The sequence below is a fragment of the Cyprinodon tularosa genome, unplaced genomic scaffold (assembly GCF_016077235.1).
Source record: "Cyprinodon tularosa strain WSP-4 unplaced genomic scaffold, ASM1607723v1 ctg182, whole genome shotgun sequence".
In the NCBI taxonomy this organism is placed as follows: Eukaryota; Metazoa; Chordata; class Actinopteri; order Cyprinodontiformes; family Cyprinodontidae; genus Cyprinodon; species Cyprinodon tularosa.
Genome location: NW_024038624.1, coordinates 25,001 through 51,969, shown reverse-complemented (window position 1 = coordinate 51,969; position 26,969 = coordinate 25,001). Strand labels below are relative to the sequence as shown.

At 41.8% G+C, this 26,969-nt stretch overlaps 1 protein-coding gene across 2 annotated transcripts in view; it reads left to right on the top strand.

The window, feature by feature from the left end:
- Nucleotides 1-15,500, top strand: part of ryk (receptor like tyrosine kinase) — a 79,552-nt gene extending 64,052 nt beyond the window's left edge. For both annotated transcript variants that reach the window (XM_038282388.1, XM_038282387.1), the window contains 2 exons: nucleotides 3,642-3,778; nucleotides 14,386-15,500. In XM_038282388.1, the coding sequence (XP_038138316.1) occupies nucleotides 3,642-3,778; nucleotides 14,386-14,497 (249 nt within the window). In that variant the 3' untranslated portion in view covers nucleotides 14,498-15,500. The remainder of the gene's footprint in view (nucleotides 1-3,641; nucleotides 3,779-14,385) is intronic.
- Nucleotides 15,501-26,969: the final 11,469 nt, after the last annotated feature.

The window sequence follows — 26,969 nt, the reverse complement described above, 5'->3', positions numbered from 1 at the left end:
GTGTTTTTCAGTTAATGATTAATGAATTACTATTTTAGTGGATGATTGTTTCAATAATCAATTAATCCGATTGTTTCAGCCTTAATAAGAAATAGACTTAACTTAACACCATGTGTGAGAGAGTAGCCTGGATTAAAAAAAAATATTCTAACACAAAACATTTTTTGTTTTTTAAAAACCGATATTTAAAAAGCTAAAGTTTAAAGCAGAGATTCACCAATCCAATATTATCTGTGTCCGTCCCTGTTTTAAAGAAAAAAGTGGATCATTCATGGGGAAAGTAGGCCATAATAACAGATCTATATTATTTCTGATGATTTTAAGTTAGCTTAACAATTTTGCAAACAGCAGGAAAGTGTACCCCTTTATAGGCGTCTGTCTTTGAGTTAATAAATATGTTCAGTTTGAACTCTTGCAGCTGTATAATGGTTTTCTGCATAGGTTTTACCCTGTTAATACTAATTACTGTTTCTACAACCTCCTTTTCAGACCTTATTCTAATCTAAAGTTGCCTTTTGCTGTATAAATGTATACATTTATACATAAACCTGCTTGTAGAGATTAGTTTATGGTCAACAGTAATGATGAGAACATTGAAGCAAACAGAGCTCTGGTATCAGAAATCTTAATTCAAGTATCAGAACTGGTTGTTAAAAAGGAAGGACACATCTCTAGTTTAAATTGTTTTATCATCATCCATCAGCAATTGGCACAAGTAGCTCGGCTAAAGAAATCTGTTTGAATTTCCCACAGAATGCAGAACCTCGTTTCAAATGATGGATTTCCAAAATCCAAAGCAAATCAAGGCAAGGCACGTTTATTTATGTAGAGCAAATTAGTACAAAGAAAATTCAAAGTGCTCTATGTGAGGTAAACAATAAAAAGAAGGAGAGGAAGTAAAGATAAAAGCAGGTAGTAAAGCAAATAACACAGTTGGACCATAAACTTAAACCGGTGATACCTCAGTTAAAATTTTAACAGCTAAAAGCAACTCTAAAAAAAAAAATGTATTGAACTTTGATTTGAATGCTGTGTATTTTATAGCCACTAGGGGATCTAGACCTCTAACACTGCACTGTCTCAAAATTAAACAGCTTTCCAACTCTCTTTTGGACTTTGAAAGCTGAACACTTTGGACCAGCAGGGAACTCATGAGGCTGTTTACCAATTCAAGGTTAGATTTGCCTGTCCAGATTAAATCCCACATCAGAGAACCAAAAAGATGTCTGATCAGGTTAGGGTTAGATCAGTTATGTTGCCTAACAAACACTCTTAGCTTAGTTAGCTCCAGTGTTAGGGGGATTTTAGGCGGCTATAAAGCAGCGCTGTGACTCTCAGATGGGAGACTTTTTGAAAGAGCAGCCTGCATGGAGCATCAATGCAGACCAAGGGCTGCATATTGACCTGAAAAATCTCTGAATACGTCTCAAATTAAGCTAATATTTCAGTCAAAAGTTCCTCTAAAGCCTCATTGAAGCTGGGCATTCACCGTACGATGAAACCGTAGGGTTTCTTGTACAGTGTGAGTTCACAGCTCACGATGTGCAGCACGACACTCTGATGCAATCTACCTGCTAACATTGTACGTCTAAAAACCACGTCGGCCTCAGCTTTGCAGTGAAATGACGCTACTCTGGCTCCTCTATCCGCAAGCCAAACCAGTAGAAGAGGAACATGAAGCTTACTATAGTGAAACGTGCTGCCTTGGCAATTTGTGCAATTTTATGCTGAAAGCCCTAAACAGAAAAGGCCACAATGTAAGTGGACAAAGACATGGCTGAGCGAATGTGGCTATTATGCTCTGTCAATTTTACAGAAAGAGCTCTATTTCACTCACACCCTCGCCATGCTTCTGTGTTTTCATCTGAGAGGAAGAAGAAGAATCCCTGTTTTCACACAGAGCGATCTGCCCACGACGGTCGACTCAAAATCAAACGTTTGATTTTCTCCCGATGTCACGATTCCTGATCGGAAGGTGGTTGTGAGAGGCTGACCGCCCCTTGTTACTCCCTATACACTACACAACGCACGATCGGGCTGAAAGTCGGGTCAGTCGGAAAATTCTAGCCTGATTGGAGAGTCGCCCCGAAAAGGATTTAAAAAATGGCACAGTGTAAGCCCGGCTTTAGACCAGAGGATCAATTTTAACAAGATTGTCTTTTCCATTTCTATATGTTCATCCACCAACATTTAAATTATAGCTTATGTGCACGAGACACAAAAGATAGACACAATTTGCGTGCAAGTCTTTTTGACTGCTCCCATATTAAGGCGTCGCCATCGCAATATTATTGCTGTGCGGGATTCAAAAACTTCCAACTGTGCAAAAACACGCAATCACTTAGTCACGCTGAGCATAGGCGATGGCTGTGTTCATAACTACGGAGACCGGATTGTTTATTAATAATAATAGTGAAACCCAATCTTTAAGAAAACAATCATCACTGGGTGAAAGAACAGTAGAAACTAGTGTTGCTAACAACAAATAGTGCACCGATACCATTTTGAGAGCAAAAAGTTTATTCAACTATTGTCACCCATTCCAGGTAGGCAATAAAAAGTTCTACTGGATTCACTTTGTATTAGTGTTTTTCCTGCTTCACAAAGGTAGGCAGCAGCGTGACAAAGATGGCAATTATTTTACATCCAAGTAGTATGCAGTTCTTCATATATACACACAGATCAATTTCAAACAGATGGTATCGGTATTGGCCGATACTGCAAAGCCAGGTATCGGGTATCGGTATCTGGGCTAAAAAATGGCATCGGTGCAACACTGGTAGAAACTCTACAAAACATTTCAGTTTTAAAAGTTGTGTAAACAAGGCGTGACACAAGAAACACAGCCTGAAATGAACTGGTTGAAATTAAATAGATATATAACTTAAAAGAATGTAAATCAATCATAGAATAAATAAACATCTCATTAAATAAATTTCTCTTCCAAATACTAATTTAAAACGTAATTAAATGTTTCATGAAAGAAGTCATTAAACTATTTAATGCACAGTTAACTTACCTCTCATTGAATTATAAGGTAAAACTTTAGAGAACTTATATCTTTGCAGAACCTACTTTATTTAGCTTTAAACTATTTTGTGACGCTAATCCTTCATTAAAATCACCCATGAAATGATATTTCACTTGATCCATGCATGTGAGTAATCCTAATGAGTCCTGCTGTGTCAGCAGCAGCCCCTCCCTGTCCTGTAGATATCCGCTCTTCCCTCCAGCTACGTTGGCATCGGCCCGCACACCTCTTCTATATGTTTTCTCTTCAAAGCTCATCAAGAGGAGCAACAGTTGCAGCAGACTTCAACCGACTAAAGACCCTGAACGCATCACACGTCTGCTCTCATAACAGCCACAATCACAGTTTATTCTTCCGGGCTCTTAACAAAAACTGGCTGTGGTGATTTATATTTCAAGTACTTTTTGACATAACTTCCTCGCATTGTTCACGATGACCGTGGCACATTTAAAAAACAAGTGGGCAGCAATAGTTTTCCTCATTCGTTAAACAAACGCTGGTGATGTTTATCCTGTAAAAAGAAAACATATGGATGCCAACAGCTTGTGTTGACTGTAGAAAGATGGGGGGTAAACAGTTGTGTAACCGTTGATGTGCTTTGTGTTCACAGTGGGCCTTTGGAGTGACGCTGTGGGAGCTCATGACTTTGGGGCAGACCCCCTACGTCGACATCGACCCTTTCGAGATGTCTGCCTACCTGAAAGACGGCTACAGAATAGCACAGCCCATCAACTGTCCAGACGAGCTGTGAGTCCATAGTTTGCTGATCCATAAACTGGTTGTAAGAGTTTGGGGGGGATTTTAAGGCACCAGATCAAACACTTTGGCTCATCTGGGGTGAAGAGTTTACAGGACCAATAACTAAACAGCTGTGGATGCAGGCGGTCCGCTCTGATGAATAATGTGGGGTTTATTTTAGATCACATGGTTAATTGGGTCTGTGTTTGTCTCTCAGCTGGTACCACGATGCATTAGTGATAGTGATGTTAGGTACCGCCCTGTTCTAAGTGTTTGGATGTCAAATCTTTCATGTAGATGTCTTTGGAGTCAGAAAGGGGGTCAATATGATTTGATATTTACAAAGTAAAATGCAAGGCAAATTTATTTGTATAGCACAATCGGTACAAAGGTAATGCAAAGTGCTTTACATGATTAAAATATAGGAAAATAAAACAGAATCAAAGCAAGTAGGAAAAAAAACTTTAATAAAAATGCAGAAACAAAAAAGAACATTAAAAACAGTTCTACTAAAGAAATGTTTCAGTTGAACTGTTTAACTAAAACAGTCGAAGGCAATCCTTTTTAGGAACTCAAAGGAACGAAAGTTACTACCGTAACTACGGTTCTATGAATCCCGGATGACCGCCAGAGGCGGTGCTTCAAGCACTGAATGATCATTCTTGCGCATGCGCAGGTCGAGTATTAATGACAACAAAGTCAGCTGTGACCTGCCGGGAACCCACGTGACTCTATATAGTCACGTGGCACCCGGCAATCAAGGAGGCAAGAGGCATGCTGCTCGAGGATTCCCTGAAGCGGATGGGGCGCAGCCACATTCACCCTGTAGAACCGAGTAAAGGTACTAGGTGACTTCCAGGAGGCCGCACGACATATAACATCCAATGGCACCCCAGTCATAGCAGCAAACGATGTCGACATGCCCCTTGTAGAGTGGCATTTCACTCCCGCCGGCAGTGGCCGGTCCTGCAAGGCATAAGCCTTGGAGATCAAATCCACAACCCAGTGTGCAAGTCGCTGCTTAGAAAGTGCCTGACCTTTCCGTGAGCCAGCGTAGCAAACAAAAAGGCTATTTGTCTTTCGGAAGGATGCCGTGGCATTGATGTATGTCTCAAGGGCACGGACAGGACACAGTGGTTCAGAGGGACTTCCGGAGTCAAACCGGGCAAGATGGAGAGGCTGGGTGCTGCCTGCTGGCAGTGATACCTTAGGAATAAATGCTACATCAGCCCACAGTGTAACGCCTGAGCCATCAGGATTCCACCGGCAGCAGGGTTCGGCTATCGAGAGAGCCTGTAACTCCCCTACACGTTTTGCGGAAACCATAGCTAAAAGGAACGCAGTCTTCAGTGAGAGCCATTTGAGGTCCGCCGACGCCAGGGGCTCAAATGGGAGGGACCGAAGAGCCTCAAGCACAAGAGAAAGGTCCCACGCCGGTGCCACAGGGCGGTTGGGTGGGTGCAAACGCCGAGCACCTCTTAAAAACAGTACAACATCCTTGTCTCGGCCCACAGAACAACCATTCAGCCCAACATGCCAACAGGAAATGGCAGCCACATACACCTTTAAGGTAGATGGGGACCGTCCTTGATCCAGCAATGCCTGCAGGAAGGTCAGTATGTCAGAAACTGAGCACTGCACCGGGTCCTGCCCTCTATCACGGCACCAGGTCGCAAAGACTGTCCACTTGTTAGCATAGACAGCTCGCGTGGACGGCGCCCATGCATTAGCCATTGTATGCCCTATGGACCCAGTGTATCTTGAAGAGGTGGACCCCGGCCTTGCAGGGGCCAAATCCAGAGCTGGAGCCGGTCCGGTTCGGGGTGCAAGATCTGACCCCCCATCTGGGAAAGAAGGTCTCTCCTGGAGGGGAGACGCATTGGCGAGCCGGAGCTGAGCTCGCACAGTAGAGGAAACCAAGTCCTCGCTGGCCAGTAGGGGGCCACCAGCAGGACCCTGTGCCCCTCCTGACATACCCTGAGGAGAGTCTGAAAAAGTAGGCTAAATGGCGGAAAGGCATAAAGGAGGGTCCTGGGCCAGTCGTGTGCCAGAGCATCGTGGCCCAGAGGGCTGCTGTTGTCCAACGAGAACCAAAGGGGACAGTGAAATGCGTCCCTTGAGGCAAAGAGGTCCACGTCCGCCCTGCCAAAGACCTTCCAGATGCACTCCACCACCTCTTGGTGAAGCTTCCACTCCCCTGGAAGCGGCTTCTGACGGGATAGAAAATCTGCTGGCACGTTCTCCGGCCCTGGGATGTAGGCTGCTCTGAGGCTGGCTATGCGTGGAGCTGCCCAGGTCAGAAGCCGTTGAGTCAAGCACAACAGTTTCCTTGACCTCGTGCCCCCCTGGTGGTTGATGTGAAAGACCACTGTGGTGTTGTCTGACCTCACCAGCACGTGCTTCCCCCGCAAGCCTGGAAGAAAGCTCTGAAGAGCCAGAAGCACAGCCTGTAACTCCAGGACATTGATGTGTTCCCTGCCCTGCCGCTGGGACCATGTCCCCTGTGCCATTTGACCCCGCCAGGTTGCACCCCAGCCCGTGGAGGATGCATCTGTAAACACAACTTCCCGACGACACGGGAGGGAACCGAGCGGGACCCCTGTGGTCATAAACAACCTCACCCTCCATTGGGACAGAGACTGAAGACACTGAGGCCCCACCCGAAGTCTTCGGAGACGATGAGTGTTCCGTGTGGGATCCAGATTCAAGCTGTTCAACCACATCTGGAGGGGCCGCAATGACAGCAGCCCCAAGGGCACTACGGCGGGCGCAGCTGTAAGCATGCCCAAGAGTCGAAGATACCGTACAAGAGGCAGCGCCATGCCGCGCCTGAATTCCGGGAGCACGCTCAATATACTGTCCACCCGCTGGGGTGACGGGCAAGCAGTCATTGAGATGGAATCCATGGCAATGCCCAGGAAGACAGTCTCCTGTGAGGGGGTCAGACTGCTTTTCTCCATGTTCACCTGCAAGCCCAAGCATCCCACATGATGGAGCACTAACCGAGTATCTCTAACCGCCTGGTCCCACGTCGCGGCACAAATGAGCCAGTCGTCCAGATATGGGAGGATCCTCAATCCCTGTGCCTGCAGAGGAGAGAGGGCCGCTGCAACACATCGGGTGAACACCCTGGGGGACAGTGAAAGTCCGAACGGGAGGACCCTGAACTGGAAATGCCTCCCTTGAAAAGCAAAACGAAGAAACCGCCAATGGGGCGGAGCGATCGGAACGTGAAAATAAGCATCCCTGAGATCTATGGAAGTGAACCAATCGCCCGGGGAAATCGCCTGCAACACTTCCTTGGTGGTCAGCATATGAAAGGGCATGGCCTTCAAGTACACATTCAGGCCTCTGAGGTCCAAGACTGGACGCAGGCCCCCGGTCTTCTTCGGAACCAGAAAATACGTGGAATAAAAGCCCCCTGGATCCAGCAGGGGGTCCACAGGCACTATAGCACCCTTGGCCAGCAAGGTGCAGATTTCTTGGTTCAGTGCCTGTGCCTTCACCGGGTCGTGGATCACAGTCATCCTGACCCGGCCAGGGATAGGTGGCCGGCGGCGGAATTGAAGACGGTACCCCCGGGACAGGGTGGACAACACCCACAAGTCCGGGGTGTAGGCAGCCCAGAAGCTGAGCTGTCCCGGGGAAAAATAACCGACCGCCGGCCCTAAGGCATCATCTGCGGGTCCCCCGGCCCTTCGAAGGCCCGGGAGGACGCCGGCCAGACTGCGCGGCTCGAAAGGGATGAAAGGACCTCGTCCCAGCCTGGTCTCGAGCTCTGTTCCTCCGATCTAGAGCAGGTCCCCGGAACGGTCTCTGACCTGGTAACAGACCCTGGGGCTCAGTGGGAGAAGGAGAAGGCACTAAGGACCTCCGTGAAGGACCCGCAGCTGCCCAGGTGCTTACTGGCTGGCGATCACGTCTGTGAAGCCCTGCCAGCTGTTGCCTCGTTCTAGAGGCCTGAGCCGTACGGTCCAAGGCGTCCAGTGCCGCTGAACCAAAAAGCTCCCCCGGGACCACAGGCAGGGCCCGGAGGGTCCTCCTACAAGGCTCAGTTAGTGGTGACTGCGCCAACCAGACCTGGCGGCGAGCATGAACCAGTGTGGAGAGTGTGCGTCCAAGTTCCCTCGTCATAAGAGCAAAGGCCTGCAGAGATGCATCAACCAGGCCTTGCGTGGCATGATCCAGCGGAACAGATTCCAAGGAGGAAGACAGGGCCAGCATAAGATGGGAGAGAGAGTTCCCAATCCGGCCCATGCGGGCCCCAGAGTCATAGGCCTTACAGAGAAGGTCGTCGGTAATACGGCACTGAGGACGCGGACAACGGGCATTGGGCCGCAAGGCCTCATCAGGCGGGATTATAAGAGAGGCAATGCCCGGTTCCACCGCTGGCATCTGCCCCAAGCCAACCTTGGGTGCCTCCTGCATAGCTGCCAGGACCCTGCCATCCGTCGTCAGACGTGAAAACGCCTTGGTGTCTGACCAGCAAGCATGCAGTTCCCGCACATACTCCGCCGAGGGAGGAACCACAAAGGCAGTCTCTGACCTACTGCGCCTAAAGAAGGCGCTGGAAGCCGCAGGCTGGGCCTGAGGAACACTAATCTGTAAACGGGCAAGAGCCGTTCGAATAGCGGATGTCACAGACTCCCCCGTATCCTCCTGGGAGGCAATGGAGTCCGACCCAGAGGCCCCGGAGCCCAGCTCCGGAAGGTCCTCACAGAAATGGGTGCCAGAGGCCGCCACAGAAACAGCATCGTCGTCATTGACTGACGTTTCATCCTGCTCGGTAGGGAGAGCCGTGCCGCGATCACCAGCAGTCTGAAAGGACTGGAGGAGGGCTTTCATTTGGGCCAGCTCAGTAGTGAGATGATCCACTCTGGTGGACAACCTCCCTGCATCGGTCCGTCTAGCACGCTTCGTCGGTACCGAAGGTGCAGCCACAGTAGATCGTTTGCACACCGCTTTCTCCATCGGCAAACGAGCATGCGGCGAAGCGCTCGCCCAGTCGGTAGGCTGCTCCAGTGCAGCCAACCGATCCAGTCTGACCGACCGGGGCATGACGCGACAGTTGGGGCAAGCGTCATCTGACAGCGCCTCCCGGAGATGTTCCACACCGAGGCAGGAGGGACACAAGTCATGCCCGTCATCCGGCTGAAGTGGAGCCAGACAGGTCGAGCAACATAAATTATCCAGCATCATACTGCTGAAAGGCGTGATCAGCCTGCTACCAAGGACAAGTCAACACGAGCAGGAAACGCTACTGGCGACTCGTTATAGGAAAACCCCCGCAGAAATTCCAAACTCAGCGTGAGCAGAAACGCCACTAGCAAATCGATTATTAACTAAAGATGAACTCTGCACGAGCAGAGACGCCACTGGTGAGTTTAGGCAAACAAACTATAGAAGAACCCAACGCGAGCAGAAACGCTACTGGTGGGCTTAGGCAAACAAACTGAAAACAACTCAGCGCGAGCAGAAACGCCACTGGTGAGTGTAGATAAACAAACTATAGAAGAACCCAACGCGGGCAGAAACGCTACTGGTGGGCTTAGGCAAACAAACTGAAAACAACTCAGCGCGAGCAGAAACGCCACTGGTGAGTGTAGATAAACAAACTATAGAAGAACCCAACGCGAGCAGAAACGCTACTGGTGGGCTTAGGCAAACAAACTGAAAACAACTCAGCGCGAGCAGAAACGCTACCGTGAGTCAAAAGAGCCACAAAATTAACGTGGCAAATCAAAGCGAACAGTAAACTACTGCTGAGAAAAGAACGAAAACTTACCAGTCACCGCAGATCTGGTAAGGTGAAAGCAGCTTGTGCAGCCCCTGGAGGGCGAGACTTACCCGCAGCTCCGACCAAACCCGGTCACGGGGCTACCAGCAACAAGCAGCCAGGAAACTAGTGGTATACACAGAAGCAACCAGCTTCACACGACCACACTCCGGTACTCAACACACCTGCGCGCGAGAAGAACAAAAGGGATTGATTGCCGGGTGCCACGTGACTATATAGAGTCACGTGGGTCCCCGGCAGGTCACAGCTGACTTTGTTGTCATTAATACTCGACCTGCGCATGCGCAAGAATGATCATTCAGTGCTTGAAGCACCGCCTCTGGCGGTCAGTAGGGATGAAATAGAACTCAGGCTTTCCGCACTTTTACAGTTTTCTGGAAGTTTGTTCCAGAGAAGTGGAGCATAGGAACTAAATGCTGCTTCTCCATGTTTAGTTCTGGTTCTGTGATAATCACTTTCTAGAAAAGTAGAAATATAAAATTTTAACCTTATAATCTGACAAACTAGAAAACAAACTTAAAATAAAAATTAAAAATCCAGTTTTCCCATAAGCTTGAAAAAAAACCTATTCAGTTTAATATTTTGATTAAACTTTTTATTATTATTTGCATCCATTAAAAAAGATGAAACGAAGTAAGGATGCTCTCAATATTAGCATTTATATCAGTAAAACTGGGCTGATATTAACAACTGATGTGTTTTTTCCATCTAGATGCTCTTTTTCTATCAGTTCATTGGTCATGAGGTATTTATTTTCTTATTGTGATGCCAATGCAGTTCAGGATTGTTGGTGTATATTTGAAGCACTGTCAGCACCATTTTCAGTCTTTTAAGCTGGGCGTACACTGTACGATTTTTTTTTTTTCAGTCGTTACCTGCAAAGTAACGACTACAAAGTATAAGTGGTTTGTGTGCGAGAAGAATGAAGAAAACGAAAGGAAAAAATGTCTGGAAGAAGCATTAAATCTGAGAGCAGAAACAAATATTTGAGAAAAAAGCAGAGTGCAAATAGAGGAAATCCTGCTCTCAAAATGAAAATGTGTGCTCTTGGTTTTTGGCAGGAACAATTTTCCATACAACAGTCTCAATGACCTTCAGGGTTTCCTCTAGGATTAATTTTTATCTGTGTTGGTGGGCTAACTGGGTCATAGGTATCCTAAACCAAACAATAATAATTAACTATGTCACTGTTGGTAAAATGACATTGGAAGTCAACATACTTTATGAAATAATGTATGGATTTTTATGGAATCCATAATGCATCCATCTAATTTTACCAAAAAGACAGTAATCAGATGAGGTGAAGAAGTCATTCAAGCTGTGTAGTAAACAGGTAATTAACAACAGTTACAGAGAAAAAAAACAAGGATTGAATAAAAGTATATTTATTAGGGATGCACAATATAATTGGCCCCCTATCGGTATCGGCCTGTATCGGCCTTAAAACTGAATATCGGACATCGGCCACCACACCGTTATTTAACCCGATATTGGATCAGCTTCTGAGTTTCTAAAGTCTAAAAAAAAAAAAAAAAATACTACTTCTTCTTCTTCCTCAAAAACTTCTTTTTTACAGACTTAAAAACTTCTTAAGACGAGGGAAAAAATATTGATGCATTAAAATACCCCAATATCTTCATATGCTGATATATTGCCATTTAAAAACACCATATCAATCTCTTTTACTAATTAAATATTGCTAGATGTCATCGTTATGCTACGAAATCCCCCGAAAATTCACAAAATTTTGCCATATTTTTATGTTGATATATTGACTCTGTATCGATCTATTTTACTAACAAAATCTCACAAGAATTTGCAAAATATCACGAGAGTTTGTAACAGAACGATGAAATTTCACGAGATTTTGAAAGTAAAATAGATCGATACCGCGTTTTTAAAAATCAATTTGATATCAGCATATGAAAATATATTTGAGTATATTATATTTCAAAGTGTCAGAAATGGATAATAAAACTGCTATTTTCAATGACTACTTATTTTTGTCCAGCTTTAACATCGGTATCGATATCGGTTATCGGCTACATGAGTTTTAAAATATCGGCATATCGGATATCGACCAAAATCCCAATATCGTGCACCCTTAATATTTATATCCTGCTTTGTAATCCAGGGCAAAATGTTCTGCAGCTTTGTGAATGCAAAATACATTAGCAGTGTGTAAACAGAGCAGATCTGTTTGCTTTTATGACAAAACGACTTTTCTGATGCCTGTGAAACGGTGCTCCTCGCTGCTATCAAAACGTTAGCATGATCGCTCCTTAGTCACTAAACTTGCTAAAGTCACAGAGAAAAATAGTTTGCAATAAGTTGGCAACACTGGACTGGGGTGTCTAGACTACTGAGAGCAGCGCTACCCGTTAGCATCACATGCTAACCAGCTTTGCAGCAAAATGTTTTTTCTTTTTTTTTCTTTTCAAAATAAGGTACATTTTAATATTACATTATATTTAAATAGAGAATGTTCTATGATCATACCCTATTTTGTTTGTTTTAAGATATTATTTATTGGGTATATCTGTGCACCATGATCAGTTCTATGTAGCCGTTTATTATTTCTATCTTTCCCTATGTTAAAGCTTTTTTAGTTTTTAATATGCTGAGACTGCAATTTTATTTAACTAAAGGAAAGGTTTGCTAGAAAATTTAAAATGTAACCTTAGCTTTAAAATGATCTATGATGTATAAAATTGATTCAGATTAACCCCCAACCGCAGTGACACACATTATTAGTTTTCTTTTTACCTCAAATTCTTACTTCCTTTATTCACCCTATTCAAACTCTGCTGTTTTGCGATGAGTTTTCCTAATAAAGTGCCTCACCTCATTCTGGCCTCTGATTCATACTGGTTCTAGTTTAAATCTGAAATGATCGACATCATGGTGTCAGATTCCTCAGTGAACCCTCCGCATGCTGTGTCTCAACAAGAGAACAAGCAGGACCTACGCATTATTACGCAGGCGATGCCACTAACGTCAATCAGCTAAACATTTCTGGGGCACGAAATTGTTCCCAGAACTGAGCAGCAGATGTTTACTCTCCTCTGGTTTGTAAAATATTCCAGCTACTCACAGAAACCCAGGAAATAACTTCAGGTTGGAGGATCTCCCATAAACACATAAACATCCGCTGGCAGACACCTGCATGGAAGCGTGTGTTTGTCTATTGAGCTGCAGCCAGACTTGTTCTTACAAGCTTTCGACAAAAGAAGTGTGCTCCTGATCAAACGGTGTTTATGTAACAGCGGGGCTGGATTAAACTGAAACGTTAAGCTTCTGCCAGCGACATAACCCTTATCAACATCCTGCAACTGTCAAGTATAAAGAGCAGCCTTCGCCCACCGCCATCATTTTCTCACTGCTGTATTGTTATTTACGGACTGTTATTTACGGCAGGTTGTTTCCTCACACGGAAACTCTGGCGAGGTCACCAGCTTCCCACTGGAGGAGAACAAAGTTTTTCGCGGCTAAATAAAATGCAGCGCCCAGTCACTGATCGCCAGAATGTTATAATTGTGTTGGATGGCTGATTAAAACAAGGGAGAGTTCAAACTTTGTGCCTCTTGAAGTGATCACGTTTGTTCACGTTTCTACTAAATTTAACCACTTTAGCTGAGGTTTAATTAATGAGATCAACAGAAAGTTGAGCAGAGTTGTGAACTGGAAGGAAAATGATGATTAATGTTGATTAATTATTCAGTCTCATTTGCTATTCCTAAATAAAAAACAACTATTAGGTGAATAAAGTACTTATTTTAATTTATTAGCATAAATTCAGTTGTTTCCCAGAGGTCTGGTTGAGAACATTACAGCAGACGGATGGTATGAGCTCTAAATGTCCAGCTCATTTTAAAAGCTGGAAGAGAAAAAAGGGTAACTCTGGGGGAGCAACAGAGATTCACAGCTTCATGATGATCAATATATATCTTGTTCTCCAAAAGTGGGCCAAAAAGGAAGTTGTGTTTGCTGCCTTTCCACCATGAAAGCACACTCTAAATCCAAATAAGTATCTGTTGCATGAATATTGAGCTACTGACTTATTTGCACACAAAAAAAAATCTGAAATGTAGTTTCTAAATGTGCAAAGCAGGTAGAGACATGCACCCAAAGAATGGGAGCTGTGTTGACTCAGAAAGCAAACTGCTGCTACGCTATAACTTGGAAAAATAGGGGGAGAGAAATCAATCTTATGTTGAACGCATCCAAAAGAATCTGTAGGTTTCTTGCAACAGAATCTGTTAAAATAACCAAATCTGTTCTTAAACCTTTTAACTAGGGCTGCAAGTAATGATTAATAATTGGATAGCAAAAGATTCATTAATTAAAGCAGGTGAAACTAAAACTTGAGGAGTTCTGGATAGAACATATTAACGGGCAAACATTTTTTTTACCTTAAATTCAGCATTTTTACATATATTTGTACCATTTTGTTGTAATTGCTGCTCAGGATGGGTTGCTCTATCAGCTAAAGACCCGTTTTACAGTCTCTTTACTCCAGTTAACGATTAATCCATCACTAAATTAGTTGATTATTATTTCAATAATCAATCATGATTAATCTGATTGTTTAAGCTCTACTTTTAACAGATGTTGGGGGTACATGAAGTAGCATCGGGACCAGAATCAGGTTCCCAATGTTGTGATGAATCAAACTCACATATTTTTTTAACACAGCAGAGATCTGTCTGCTGCCATGCTAGCCTCTTGTTTTACTTTCTGTTCAATATTGTATTGCAGAATATTCAGGTATGAATCCATAGTTTTCTGACATGTTTTATCTTTTTTTTTTGTTTTGCAGGTTTGCTGTGATGGCTTGTTGCTGGGCTTTGGACCCAGAGGAGAGGCCCAAGTTCCAGCAGCTCGTTCAGTGCCTCACAGAGTTTCACGCAGCGCTGGGTGCCTACGTGTAAAACGGGCGTAATTATGTAAACAAAGGTTCAGGACAGAAAAGAAAGGAAGAAAAAAAACATCAAACACGAATGGCGGTTGGACTTTACTCACTTGGAACACGTATAAAAATGTGCCTTATCTGATGCAAGAGCAGATTCTCGCCTGAGAATTTAACTTTGTACAGTTTATTTTTGCTTTTTTTTTTTTTTATAACCTTTTTACATCATAGATGAGTAAAAAGGTTTGTTTTCTATTTGCTGTGTCATTTGCTTTCAAAGCATCTCCTCCTCCCCCCAGAGGACTGGAACAACGGAAAGCTCTCCTCCACCGTATGACTCATCATTTACGTGCGACTGAACAATGCTCACAGAACAGGTTTTCTACAGTTTTTGTTACGTAGTAAAATCATGTAAATTAGTTCTGTGTAACGGGTTTTGCTCCTAAACGAGACTCAGACGGCTCATCGGTACAGCTGGTGCTGTGGTATGCTGAGCTCCTGCTCGGTACGAGAGGTAACCTGGATACTGCTCTCAGACGTTTGCTGGTTGGGATTTTGAGAGCTCTTCAAACGGTACAGCGCTTCATCTGGATGAGTTTCCCTTCCTGCAATTTTATCGTGCTAACACTCGGTGGGAACGACGTCCCGGCTGGTTTTACGGCTGCTCTGTGGACCGCAGCCACACACGCATAAACCAGCTTTAAAAAAAAAAATCCACATCAGTTTGGATTTTATTTGTACATTTGATTTATTCCCTCAGATTGTGTTTTTATATATAAATATATAAGCTTGATTGTTCTGTGTCAGAACACAGCCCTAAACTGAATTTTCTGAGTGATTTGTAGAAACCGTTATGCTATCAATCACTGTGAAAACATGACTGCCAACCAGCGTGCTCTCGTTGTATTCCTCCACCTTTTTTACATCTTTGTGATGTGTTTTTATGGTCACTGCATGTTGAGATAAGGTTGTAAACTGCTTCCCAAAATTCATATCCACAAATAAAATGGGATCTTTTAAAAAAACATGGAACTGGTTTATTTATTCCTATAGAATACAGCTTCAAAATTAATGCAGCTCAATATTACCTGACTCTCTTCAACTAACCCTCACAGGTTGTATGATTTTTGTGTTGACTCTTTATTCTCCTGAAAAAGAAATTAGGGATGAGCAGTTTGCTGGAGTGGACTGCTGAAATCTGAAATATAAATCTGGTGTTTTATTGAGTATAGAAGACAAACAAGCCCACAGAATGACGGATCCTCCACCATACACAACAATGGACAGGAAGTGCCTTGCCACACAATGGGTTTATGGCAAACCAAAAGTGGACCGACGATACTTCAACCCGGATAGTCACACAGATAAAAGCTGTAATTAGGAGTTATTTAATTCGATTTATTTTTACAGGTAACCCATTTAGATTGTTCAAAATGTTTCTAAAATCCCTCACAGAGAGCATGCTTGTACTGACAGTGGAGAGAAAACAAAAACAGATAAAGACATAAATGCAATAAGTTATTTGGCGCCCGGGGCCCGGCAGAAGACTTTGATGCTTTCAATCAACGTACTCTTAGAAGAGTGACTTAGAAAAGGATTAGAGTAACCCCCCATCCTCACCCCCCAGGACCTGGGCACTGGTGGTGGGAATAAAGCCAGTGGGTGAGTGGGACTGAGAGTGACGGGGGTGAAAGAAGGTGAAAGTTTGCTTGTGTGGGGGAGAAAGAAGCTGGCCCAGGAGCTAATTGCAGGGGAGCTTAAAAGATGATTGGCTTTGGAGAAGGTGTGGCCCCGAGCTGATTGGCTGGAGCCGAACAATGTTCAGGGGAAGCTGATAAGAGTCTTCTCGACTGAATTTTTGCTAAAACTTAAGTTCCTTTAAAACATTGACCGATCTACAGTATCTTGCAAAAGTATTTAGCCCCCTTGGACGTGTCAACCTTTTGCCACATTTCAGGCTTCAAAGATAAAGATATATAATTGTAATTTCTGTGAATAAACATCAAGTTGAACTCAATCATGAAGTGGAACAAAATTTACTGTATATTTTAAATCTTTCCTACAAATAAAAGACTTAAAAATTTGGTGTGCAAAATGATTTAGCCCCTTGAGTTAATACGTTTGCTCCATTTACAGCTGCAAGTCGCTCGGGGTAGATACGTTTTTCACAATGAGGGACGGAATTCTTTGCCCATTTTTCCTGCAGAACAGCTCAAACTCAGTGTGGTTGGATGGAGAGCGTTTGTGGAGAGCAGATTTCAGTTCTTTCCACAGATTCTCAATTGGATTCAGGTGTGGACTTTCATTTGGCCATTCTAAGACCTGGATGTGTTTAGTCGTGAACCATTCCATAGTGGATTTAGCTTTATGTTTTGGATCATTGTCTTGTTGGAAGATAAATCTCCAAGTCTCAGCTCTTTTTCAGACTCCAACAGGTTTTCTTCCAGAATGCTCCTATATTTGGCTGCATCCATCTTCCCATCAATTTTAACCATCTTCCCTGTCCCTGCTAAAGAAAAGCAGAACCAATGCATGATTCTGCCACCACCATGTTTGACAGTGGGGTTGGTGTGTTCAGGGAGATGAGGGGTGTTGCTTCTACACCAAGCATAACATTTTGCAAATCTTTATGTATCCAAATCTAACTTTAAACTTCTAAAAGTCAGTGTCTCTGATCTGCCTGGTGCGTTCCTTCTTCCTCATGATGTTTTCTGCACTTTAAATAGACTTGAGACTATCACAGAGCAGGTGCATTTATACAGAGACTGGATTACACACAGGTGATGTGTATGTAATTTTCAACATTGTATCATTTAAAGATCTTCATTGAATTTATGGAGTTTGCTGCACTGAAATTAAAGGGGCCAATTACACTTATTTAACATAGGATTGCTTTCTTCAAACAATCTGGTAGTTAATGAATTGAGTTGTGATAATCACATTGATTTATGTTGCCTTACAGAAACTTGGCTGCAGCAAGAGGATTATGTGAGCATAACTGAGGCAACTCCTTCTAGTTATTTTCACATACCCTGAAATTCTGGGTAAGGAGGAGGTGTAACAACAATCTTTAAGTCTGACTTACTGATTACTCCAAAGGCAGTTAATAATTACAACTCTTTTGAGCATTTAACCCTTAATTTCCCTCTTCCAAATTGCAAAGTCAGAAAACCTCTTCTTTTTGTAATTTTGTATCGTCCAGCAGGTCCTTATTCTGAATTTTTTAATGAATTTTCAGAGCTCCTATCTGATGTGGTGTTTAATACTGACAGGACCATCATAGTAGGGTATTTTAACATCCATGCTGACATTGAAGGTGATGGCTAAAGTGCAGCATTTAACGCTATACTAGACGCTATTGGCTTTGTTCAAGATGTGAACAGTCCCACACATTCTTTTCCATACTTTGGACCTTGTGCATTGAATGTGAAGAAATAACAGTATTTCCTCACAAGCCTGTCCTCTCTGAACACTTTTTAATAACCTTCAGGATTATTTTAACAGAGTTCTCCTCTCCTAAAAGAAGGTTTCAGTTTACCCAATCATTTCAGATAGTGTAGTTATTAATTTTGAAAAATCTGTTTCAATTTATCTCTCCTCTGTGTTTCTGAGCAACACTGCAGAGGGCAAAAGTGTAGTTTATTCCCATTCACAGGTTGATACATCTTGTTTTCTCATGGCCTCAGATAATGGACTTTTATCTGTACTTGTCCTGTTAGATCTCAGCGCTGCATTTGAAGCATTTCGACATAATATTCTATCAGGAAGACTTGAATTTTTTGTAGGAATCAAAGGAACAGCGCTAAACTGGTTTAAATTGTATCTTTCTGACAGATTTGTTCACGTTAATGATCAATCTTCATCAGGCTCCAGGGTTACCTGTGGAGTACCACAGGGATCAGTGCTAGGACCAATTCTCTTTACTATATATATGCTTCCAATTGGTAGAATTATTTAACAGCATGGGATTAATTTCCACTGTTATGCTGATGATACTCATCTATTTGTGTCTATATATCCATATAAAACTAACTCATTACATAGACTACAGACATGTCATCAAAGACATGAAAACCTGGATGACTTCTAACTTTCTGCTCGTGAATGCAAACAAAACAAAGGTTATGAGGTTATGGTCTTTGAAAAATAAGCTGATTAGTCAGTCACCTCATTTAGTTTAGGATTAAATTGATTTCTGATAATATAGTAAAAGATCTTGGTGTTATTTTTGATCAGGATAAGTGTTGATACTACAATCGCTGGGTATAGAATGCTGCCATGCAGTGCATCATTGCTGTTGGCAGAAAACTTTGATTTATAGAATTCAAATAAACTTCATAAATTAATGCTCTACTTTATAAAAAAAAAAGTGTCTCACAAAAGCTGTGAAAATAGCAGAGCTAGTTCAACACATCATATTGGTTAATATAGCAGACAGACAAGTTAACAAAATGTACAATAAAGGAATGGTTTTAGACATACAAGGTTTCCATCGTAAAGCAAACACTTCCTCATCTACTATGAGCTATGACTTACACACAGATCAATAAAATGTTCATTTCTCCATAAAATCAAAGGACAAAAATATTCCTTTTTACTCTGGCAATTTTGGCTTTATGAGAATTTCCCCCTTTGTTACCACTGCTCAGGGGTCAAAGTAGATTTAAATTCACAGATATCTGATACAACAATAGCAATCCAGACCTAAATTGAATGAATATACTACTTAAGATATTGACAAATTCAAAAGAAACAGAGAAAATGTTTTAATGACAATACAAGGAAACATTTACATCATATTTGAATAGATAGAAATGAGAACTATGAGAGAGAAATATTCAAATATCTATGTACCCTTTTCACCTGGCTCTTTATCCAAAAATAAACACTTTGCTATGAAATATTTTCTCTGGATATAATTCAGGGATTCCTTTTGGTATAAATTAAAGAATGTTTAGTATCTCCTCTTGTGAGCTGGAAGAAATAAAATCTTGATAGTTGGACAAAGGGATTTTTTTATGCTTGGCAGAGGATGATCAGCCACATAGTTTATTAAGTAGCGAGAGCAGGAAGAGCCATACTGCTGATAGCGAACAATTAGAGTGGAGCGTGAAGCGCAGAATCTGAGCTACGCGCACAAAGATGCATTTCTGCACAAGCACAGCTAGAAGATCAGAGTTGAGTGCGCAGTACCAGATGATTTTGGGTTATTTTCTCAGACCATGCCGCTGCTGCCATGATCCATTTGTTGTCATACAGAATATGTAGCGCTGCAGGTGGGCGGCAGGATCAAACAAGACGCAGTAGCACGACTGATACTCCATTGCAGAGTACAGCACAATGATGCAGTTTAAAGGTAGGCTTAAAGCTTTACTTTTTTGATAAAACTTGTAGTTAAAAAAAGAGTGGGATGTGCTTAGTCGCTGGGTAAGTAGAGAGGTAGGTGGAGGTATAGCGATAGCAGCCCGAGCTGGCGGGGGAGAATTTCAGTCCGGTTAGATGTTTCATCTTTGTTCTACCTTGGCCACATTGTGACTCTACCTTTCTTACACCTCATCCAAAATACTTAGGTCATCCTGAGCTATTTTCTGCTTTTGTGCTGCTATAGGCTTAGATTGCAGGAGAACATAGGTACCCCTTTTCATCATTCCATCTCTATTCTCCCATTCTGCAGTATTTATTAGTTCACTCTATAACTTTATGCTCTCTCTGCTTGTTCTCATCATAGTAGCTTCATCTGGTCTGTTACTGTTGGGCTGTTACTCCATCCTGGAGAGAAATATCAGCTGTGCTGCTGCCATCACCACCTTCTTTTGTGGATTTTGGAGTTTGGCCTATTTTTCAGTGTGGTCCTGTTTCTCTGACTAGGACTAACTGTATGTGTTCTCTTTATCCTCTGACATGGGAGCTGGCTCGGAGCTTTGGAGGTAGTTGTCACTTGCCTTTTGTATCTATGCTTCTTTTCTTTGTCCGCTTCTCTCAATGGGTTGAAGCAATCAGCTGGTTTTCCTTACATAGAACATTTTGAACCAATCTGACTGTATGATCTGGTTGACTTGTCTCTGTAAAGTACCTTGCAATGACGTGTTGTGAATTGGCACTACATAAATAAACTGAATTCAATTAAATAAAACCTCATACCATTGCTGGGAGACTAATATTGCCAGCTGCAATCGAAAAGGTCAAAACAATGTGTAGGGAAGAAGAAGCTCAGAAACTGAAGATGATACCACTGTCTGTCAACAGGTTGAAAAGAAGGATCAATTCGATCACTATTGACCAGGACAGAGTTGCTAACAGAGAAGCTCTGTAATTCCCTAGCTTACACTCTCCAAAAAGATAAAGGAGAAAAAGCCATGCTTTGGCATTTGTTCAGTACGTGCAAGAAAATGCAATTGATAAGGATATTGCTTTTCCTGTTCCTGAATACAAGACTGCACAAGCATTGTACAATTACCTTTATGATTTATTGGAGAAAAACTAAATCCACTGAGGCTGCATGGTGGGATTTTGCACAGATGGTGCACCGTCTATGGTTGGACACAAAGTGGTTTGCAGACACTCATGTCCCTACGGGCCCCATCTGCATCGTGGAACCATAGGAATCATGCTGCAGCAGGTTGTAACCATTGTGAACTACATCAAACCACATCTTCTACATGCATGTTTGTTTGCTAAACCGTGCACCGACATTGGCTCTGAATGTCAATGAAAGTCTGTAGGGGAAAAACAAGAATGTCATGCAGTGGAATCATCCTACTGGTGGATTCACGGGGAAACGCACATACTGGAGAGAAAGTATTTCAAAGGCAGCTTTTGCCCCTTTCCCTCAGATGTGTCAGTTAATAGAAGATAAGTGCCCCACGAAGGAGATCTGTAGCCACCCGAGGGGCCTAGAAGAGCACTTCCATACTTATTTCACAGAAGTGGATATATTAAAGGTTGACTGGGTGAAGGACCTATTTCACTGTAACACTGGTGCAGTGGACCTGCCTTCCACCACCGATAAACAGCCGGTTGAATTTTCACATGACAAGGATTATCATCAAGGTTTAGATTCACAGGAGGCAGTGGAAGATTTCTGGTTTGGAGGAAGAGTGCCCTGAAACATCACTGTGTGCTCTGAAACTTTTGCTTCCTTTGGGAAGCAGCTTCTTGTTTGAAGTGCATTTGTGTGCATATCAAGCCCAAGTATCATTTCTGACTGGATGTTACATCAGAGATAAGGTGTTATCCGTCTACTACAGCACCTGACTTTGGTAGGCTGCACGGAGGTGTGCAGACTCAGCCATCCCATTAAATGATGTGAGTTCAAATAAAAAACTTCTGTCGGGTCACCAAACATTTGCTATGTCTAAATAGGGTCATGGACCAAAAAAGGTTGGGCAGCACTGTGTTAGAGTGACTAAAAATAATCAACTTTTAGAATCTGAAACATACGACGGAGTATTATGGCCAGGCTAGAGATTTTCTTTTCTATCTCAAGAATTAAGTCATAACAAGAGTAGTCCTAAAATTAGGAGATTAAAGTCGTAATATTAAGAGAATAAAGTCCTAAAATTACGAGAATAAAGTTATATTTTATGACAACTCTTGCAAGAAGCACTGTCTTCCCTAAAATGAGGAATATAGAGCATTATGTGTAGCTGTACTTTGGCTCTTGACAAAAAAGGAAATCTTTTAGCACCAGCATCAAATGGGGCTGAATGTCAAAGTGGACTCAGGTTGCTGTTTGGTGGAGCTGGTCGGCCGTCATATGCTGGTCGGAGCTTGAAGCTTTCTCTCTGAAACAGGTTGTGGTGTGGTCACGTCGTTCTCATAATGTTGCAACTTTGTTCTTGTAATGTTATGACTTAATTCTCGTAATATTACAACTTTGTTGTCGTAATGTCACGACTTCATTCTCAAAATATAAAAATAAAAAAATCTCTAGCCTGGCCCTAATACTCTGTCATAGAAACAAAACTGATCAATTGAGAATTTCATTTTTTCAGTACGGTATCTTTGCTGTAACGTATTATGAGGGGATTATGATCATAATGTCTGTTTTAGAATAGCTGAAGACTGATAGAACAGTTAGAGAGAAGAAGAGTAGAAGGTTGAATCCATCCTCCGGTTAGTGCTCTACTACATCTATTACCTTTTGCTGATCTTAATAACATTTTGGTATGTTTTATCTCTAATGTCCCCAGATTTAGTCTCAGAAATATGTTCACCTTATTTAATAAGGATTGTAAATGTTAAATACTAGGATATGATTCCTTTAACAATGCTTCAATTGCATCAATAAATAATTGTAGTAAATAGTAATTATAATAAAATATTATCAAACTAGTACCAGAAACATTGCTGCCTTTACATTCATGTAAACCTTTATGTTTTCAGATGAGTGGTGAGAAAAGATGAAATGACCGCTGGTTTGTCGGGTGACTAATGCCAATCATTCTTCTTTTATTGTTTTTTGAGAAGCCATACATTCTCTTCCCGGTCTAAGTTTGAATGTACATTTTTCTCCATTCCTCTCTTAAGATCTTTTTTTTGTTTTTAGGTTTTTTTCCTTCAAAGCAGCATATTTAACCTCTTACTTTTCTGGTATAAATTTGCAGCTGTGATAATAATTGTTTTAAAGGCCTTTGAACTGTTGCTCTATGGTTCTTTTCAGGGAGGAGCAGATGTGGTCGATGTCAAAGGGAGCTGCTGCCATCAAGGACATCAGCTCATTTCCATAATTCCAAACTTTACGGGAAACAGTGTATTGGTGCAGAAATAATTAAACAGTATATATCAGGGGTGTACAAAGCAAATCTGTGGCCTTCAGAGGAATCTTAGGTGAGCCTTGATCACAACTGAAGAATCACTAGAATCATGGTATAGAAAATACAAGGATGAGATTTTTTTCTTTCAGAAACAATACAGCAAAATCTACATTTTCTTAAAATAGGAAATTTAAGGAGCAGCATATTATTTTCACATTTTATCAGTAGTATTTCTGATTTCTGGAGTGAATTTTGTTCCATTGTTGTTAAAAGCAAAGAAAATCTCTTAAAAATGGCAATTTAAAAAATATATACAGTGCTGCTTGAAAGTTTGTGAACCATCCAAACATGGCCATTGTTTTCTAAAGAAAAATTATAATAATCATGTAAAATGAACATCCAAAGCTCAAATTGTAATGCGGACCTTCCAGATAAGGAACACAAAGACAAAAAAGATGCATCTTTTTATTATTTATTCAACAAAAGTATTTTATCTTTCAAAGACAGAAAATATGCCAAGTGCAAAAGTATGTGAACTCTTTCAGTTAGTACCTTGTGGCACCTCCTTTTGCAGCCATTACTTCAACTAAACGTCTTCTGTAACCACAAACAAGTGTCTCACATCTGCTTTTTGGGATTTTTGTCCACTCCTCCTTGCAGAACTCTGCCAGTTGAGAGATGTTGGAGGGACATCTGGCATGTACTGCCCGTTTCAGATCTTGCCACAGCATTTCTATGGGATTGAGGTCTGGACTTTGACTGGGCCAATCCAGAGTGCAAATCTTCTTTCTCTTAAGCCATTCTTTGGTACTTTTGCTGGAATGCTTTGGGTCATTGTCTTGTTGCATAATGCATTTCCGTCCCAGCTTCAACTCCCTGACTGATGGCAAGAGATTCTGATCAAGAAATCGTTGATAGCCCTGGGAATTGACGGTTCCCTGGATAATATGGAGTCGTCCAGGTCCAGAGGCAGAAAAGCAGGCCCAGACTTTCACATTTCCACCACCGTGCTTCACTGTTGGGAGGAGGTTCTTCTCTTTAAATTCAGTGTTTACTTTTCTCCAAACATGGCGCCTGTGATTGTGGCCAAATAATTCAATTTTGGACTCATCCGTCCAGAGAATGGACTTCCAGAAAGCCTCTGGTTTGTCCAAGTGTTCTCTGGCAAACTTTAAACGTGCAGCTTTGTTCTTTCTTGAGAGCAGAGGCTTCCTTCTAGCAACTCTCCCATGAATGCCATGTCTATTGATATTTCGCCTGATTGTAGACGCATGTGCATTTATCCCAGACGCTGACAGAGAGGTCTGCAATTCTCTGGAGATGATGCGTGGGTTGGCCTTTACCTGCATCATTATTTTTCTGGTGCTTCTTTGTGAAAGTTTTGACGGCCGTCCACATCTGGGCAGAGTTGTAGTGATGCCTAGTGCCCTCCATTTGTAAATGATTTGTCTTACAGTGGATGGATGAAGCTGGAATCTTTTGGAGATGGTCTTATAGCTTTCCCCAGTCTGATGGGCTGTCACCACCTTCTTCCTGACGTCCTCAGATGTCTCCCTTCCTCTCGGCATTGTTGATCTGGTCTTTATGCCTTGACACAACAGTGGTTTGTTTGGTTTCGTCTCCCTTTTAACCAGTGCACCTCCAAACTTTTCCCAAGGACGTCTCATTTGATTGGTCTGCTTAATTGATTACTCAAGCACTAACATGTGCTTCACCTGAGTCTTTTACCTGATTGTCTTTACCAGTGCAGCTGTGGTTCATTTACTTTTGCAGATGCTCTGATTCCGTTTTTCATTTAGTTTGCTTTCAACTCCCACATTTTCCTCAAAACTAATGAATGGAAGTGATGAACATAAACCTGACATTTCATATACAAAAACTGGTGATGAAAAAATAAGAAAATCATGGTAAAAATAAAGAAAAATCTAAACTACTCAACTAGTTCACAAACTTTCAAGCAGCACTGTATATTCAGAAACGAAGCTGTAAAACTTTTATAATCAGAACAAGGTGTTGAAAATAAATTAGCTGTTTTCCTTGATTTTTCTTTCATACATTTTTTTTTTAGAAAAATTATTTGATAAATTTTTTTTAAACTTTTTTTAGGAGATTTTTCAAAGGTTTATTTGTTCAAATGTTTCTCTTTCAGACTTGGTTTTAGAAATCCCATTCTTGCGCTACAGAGATCACATTCTCTTCACTTTAAGTCCAATACAAGCACTCGCTAATGACACGCAGATTGACCAATAACAATGTTGCTGCTAAAGTCCAGCGGACCAATAGAAATGGGTCTTCACACTCGGATGGGTTACTGTTTTGTCTTATATCTTACTTAAAGTTCTGAACAAAAAATTGCCACATTAGAACACATGCACAGGAAAAACCACTCCTGATGTCCTGCTGGTTAATCGTCTAAATGTTGATGTCATCATATCCTAGTTTAGGTTTCGTCAGTTCTGATTACCATTTTTGTTTTTTCCTTTTAAAATGTCCTCACCAGCTGTGGCCATGATAAACAAGACTGCAAAAAACCACAAACTATGTTGGGTAAGTGGAAATTATCTCTACCAGACGGCTGTGTCATCACACCCCTAAAGGCTCTACACAGCTTTCTAAAGTAAAATGTATAACTTTCAAGTGTTTAAAACCATGTTTCTCACCTTGGAGTCAATTAAAGCTTGTAAACCTAATAAAACCAAAAGCCGTTGTGATATAGTCCAACTCTAATATAGGTGTTAATAAATTATTAACCAAAAGGAACAAGTTTGTGTCAAGATCTGATCTATTGATAGAAAAAAGCAAAATGTTATATTTTTTGAGATTTCAAGTCCCATACTGATTTTATTCCATGTTCTGCAAGTTTTCTAGTTTGTTTTATTATTCAGCTAGACTGAATTATTTGATCAAAATGTTCATTCTGAAATTTATTGTCATATGTTTTCCTAAATGGGCTGCATTTAGCGAAGTGGTGTGAAAAGTTCTTGGGACTACTTTGCATAGAGTTTGCATGTTCTCTTCATACATACTTAAGTTCTTTCTGGGTACTCCAACATCCTTGGTAATGGAAAAGCAGGCAGAGAACCTGATATTTAAACCAGCCACATGGCTGCACTTTAAAAATGTTAATTCATAAAACTCTGGATTACACTGGAAGCCATGGGTCTCTTTTATAAAACATTGCGTATGATGGATATTAAAAGTGTATGCTTGTAGTTTGTGTGTATTAAATACACTTTTATTTTTGAGTTTTGTATTTCTTTTTTTAATAGATCCCAAATTTTATGTTAAAGTCTGCATATGCAAGTTTCAGGGCCTCGTTTTGTGCTTAAACAAACTATATAAATGAGACCTCTGATGAGACTTGGTAAGGTTCTTCTTTGTGGTTAGGTCCAGGTTGTGTTCAGAAAACATAAACCAGACAGGGGTCCGACAAAGGGAAGGCCAGACTGGAAAAACCCAGGAAGCGAGGAGTTGGCCGTAATGAAAACGCTGGACATATACTCACTCTAGACTTTCAATAATCTGGCACCAACTGTAAGCCAGTATGTGAAAGCAGGTGAACAGGTGAAGAGAAGGAGCTGGTTGTGATGCCAAAGCAGATGGTTCACAGGTGCATAACATGAGGCTCATTACACAGGTGCTTGAGCAATGTGATACAAAAGCATGAATGTTAAAAAAAAACTGGTTCTCAACATTGTTTTTAGATAGAAGTCTGAGCATAGTTGTTTGTCCTGCGTG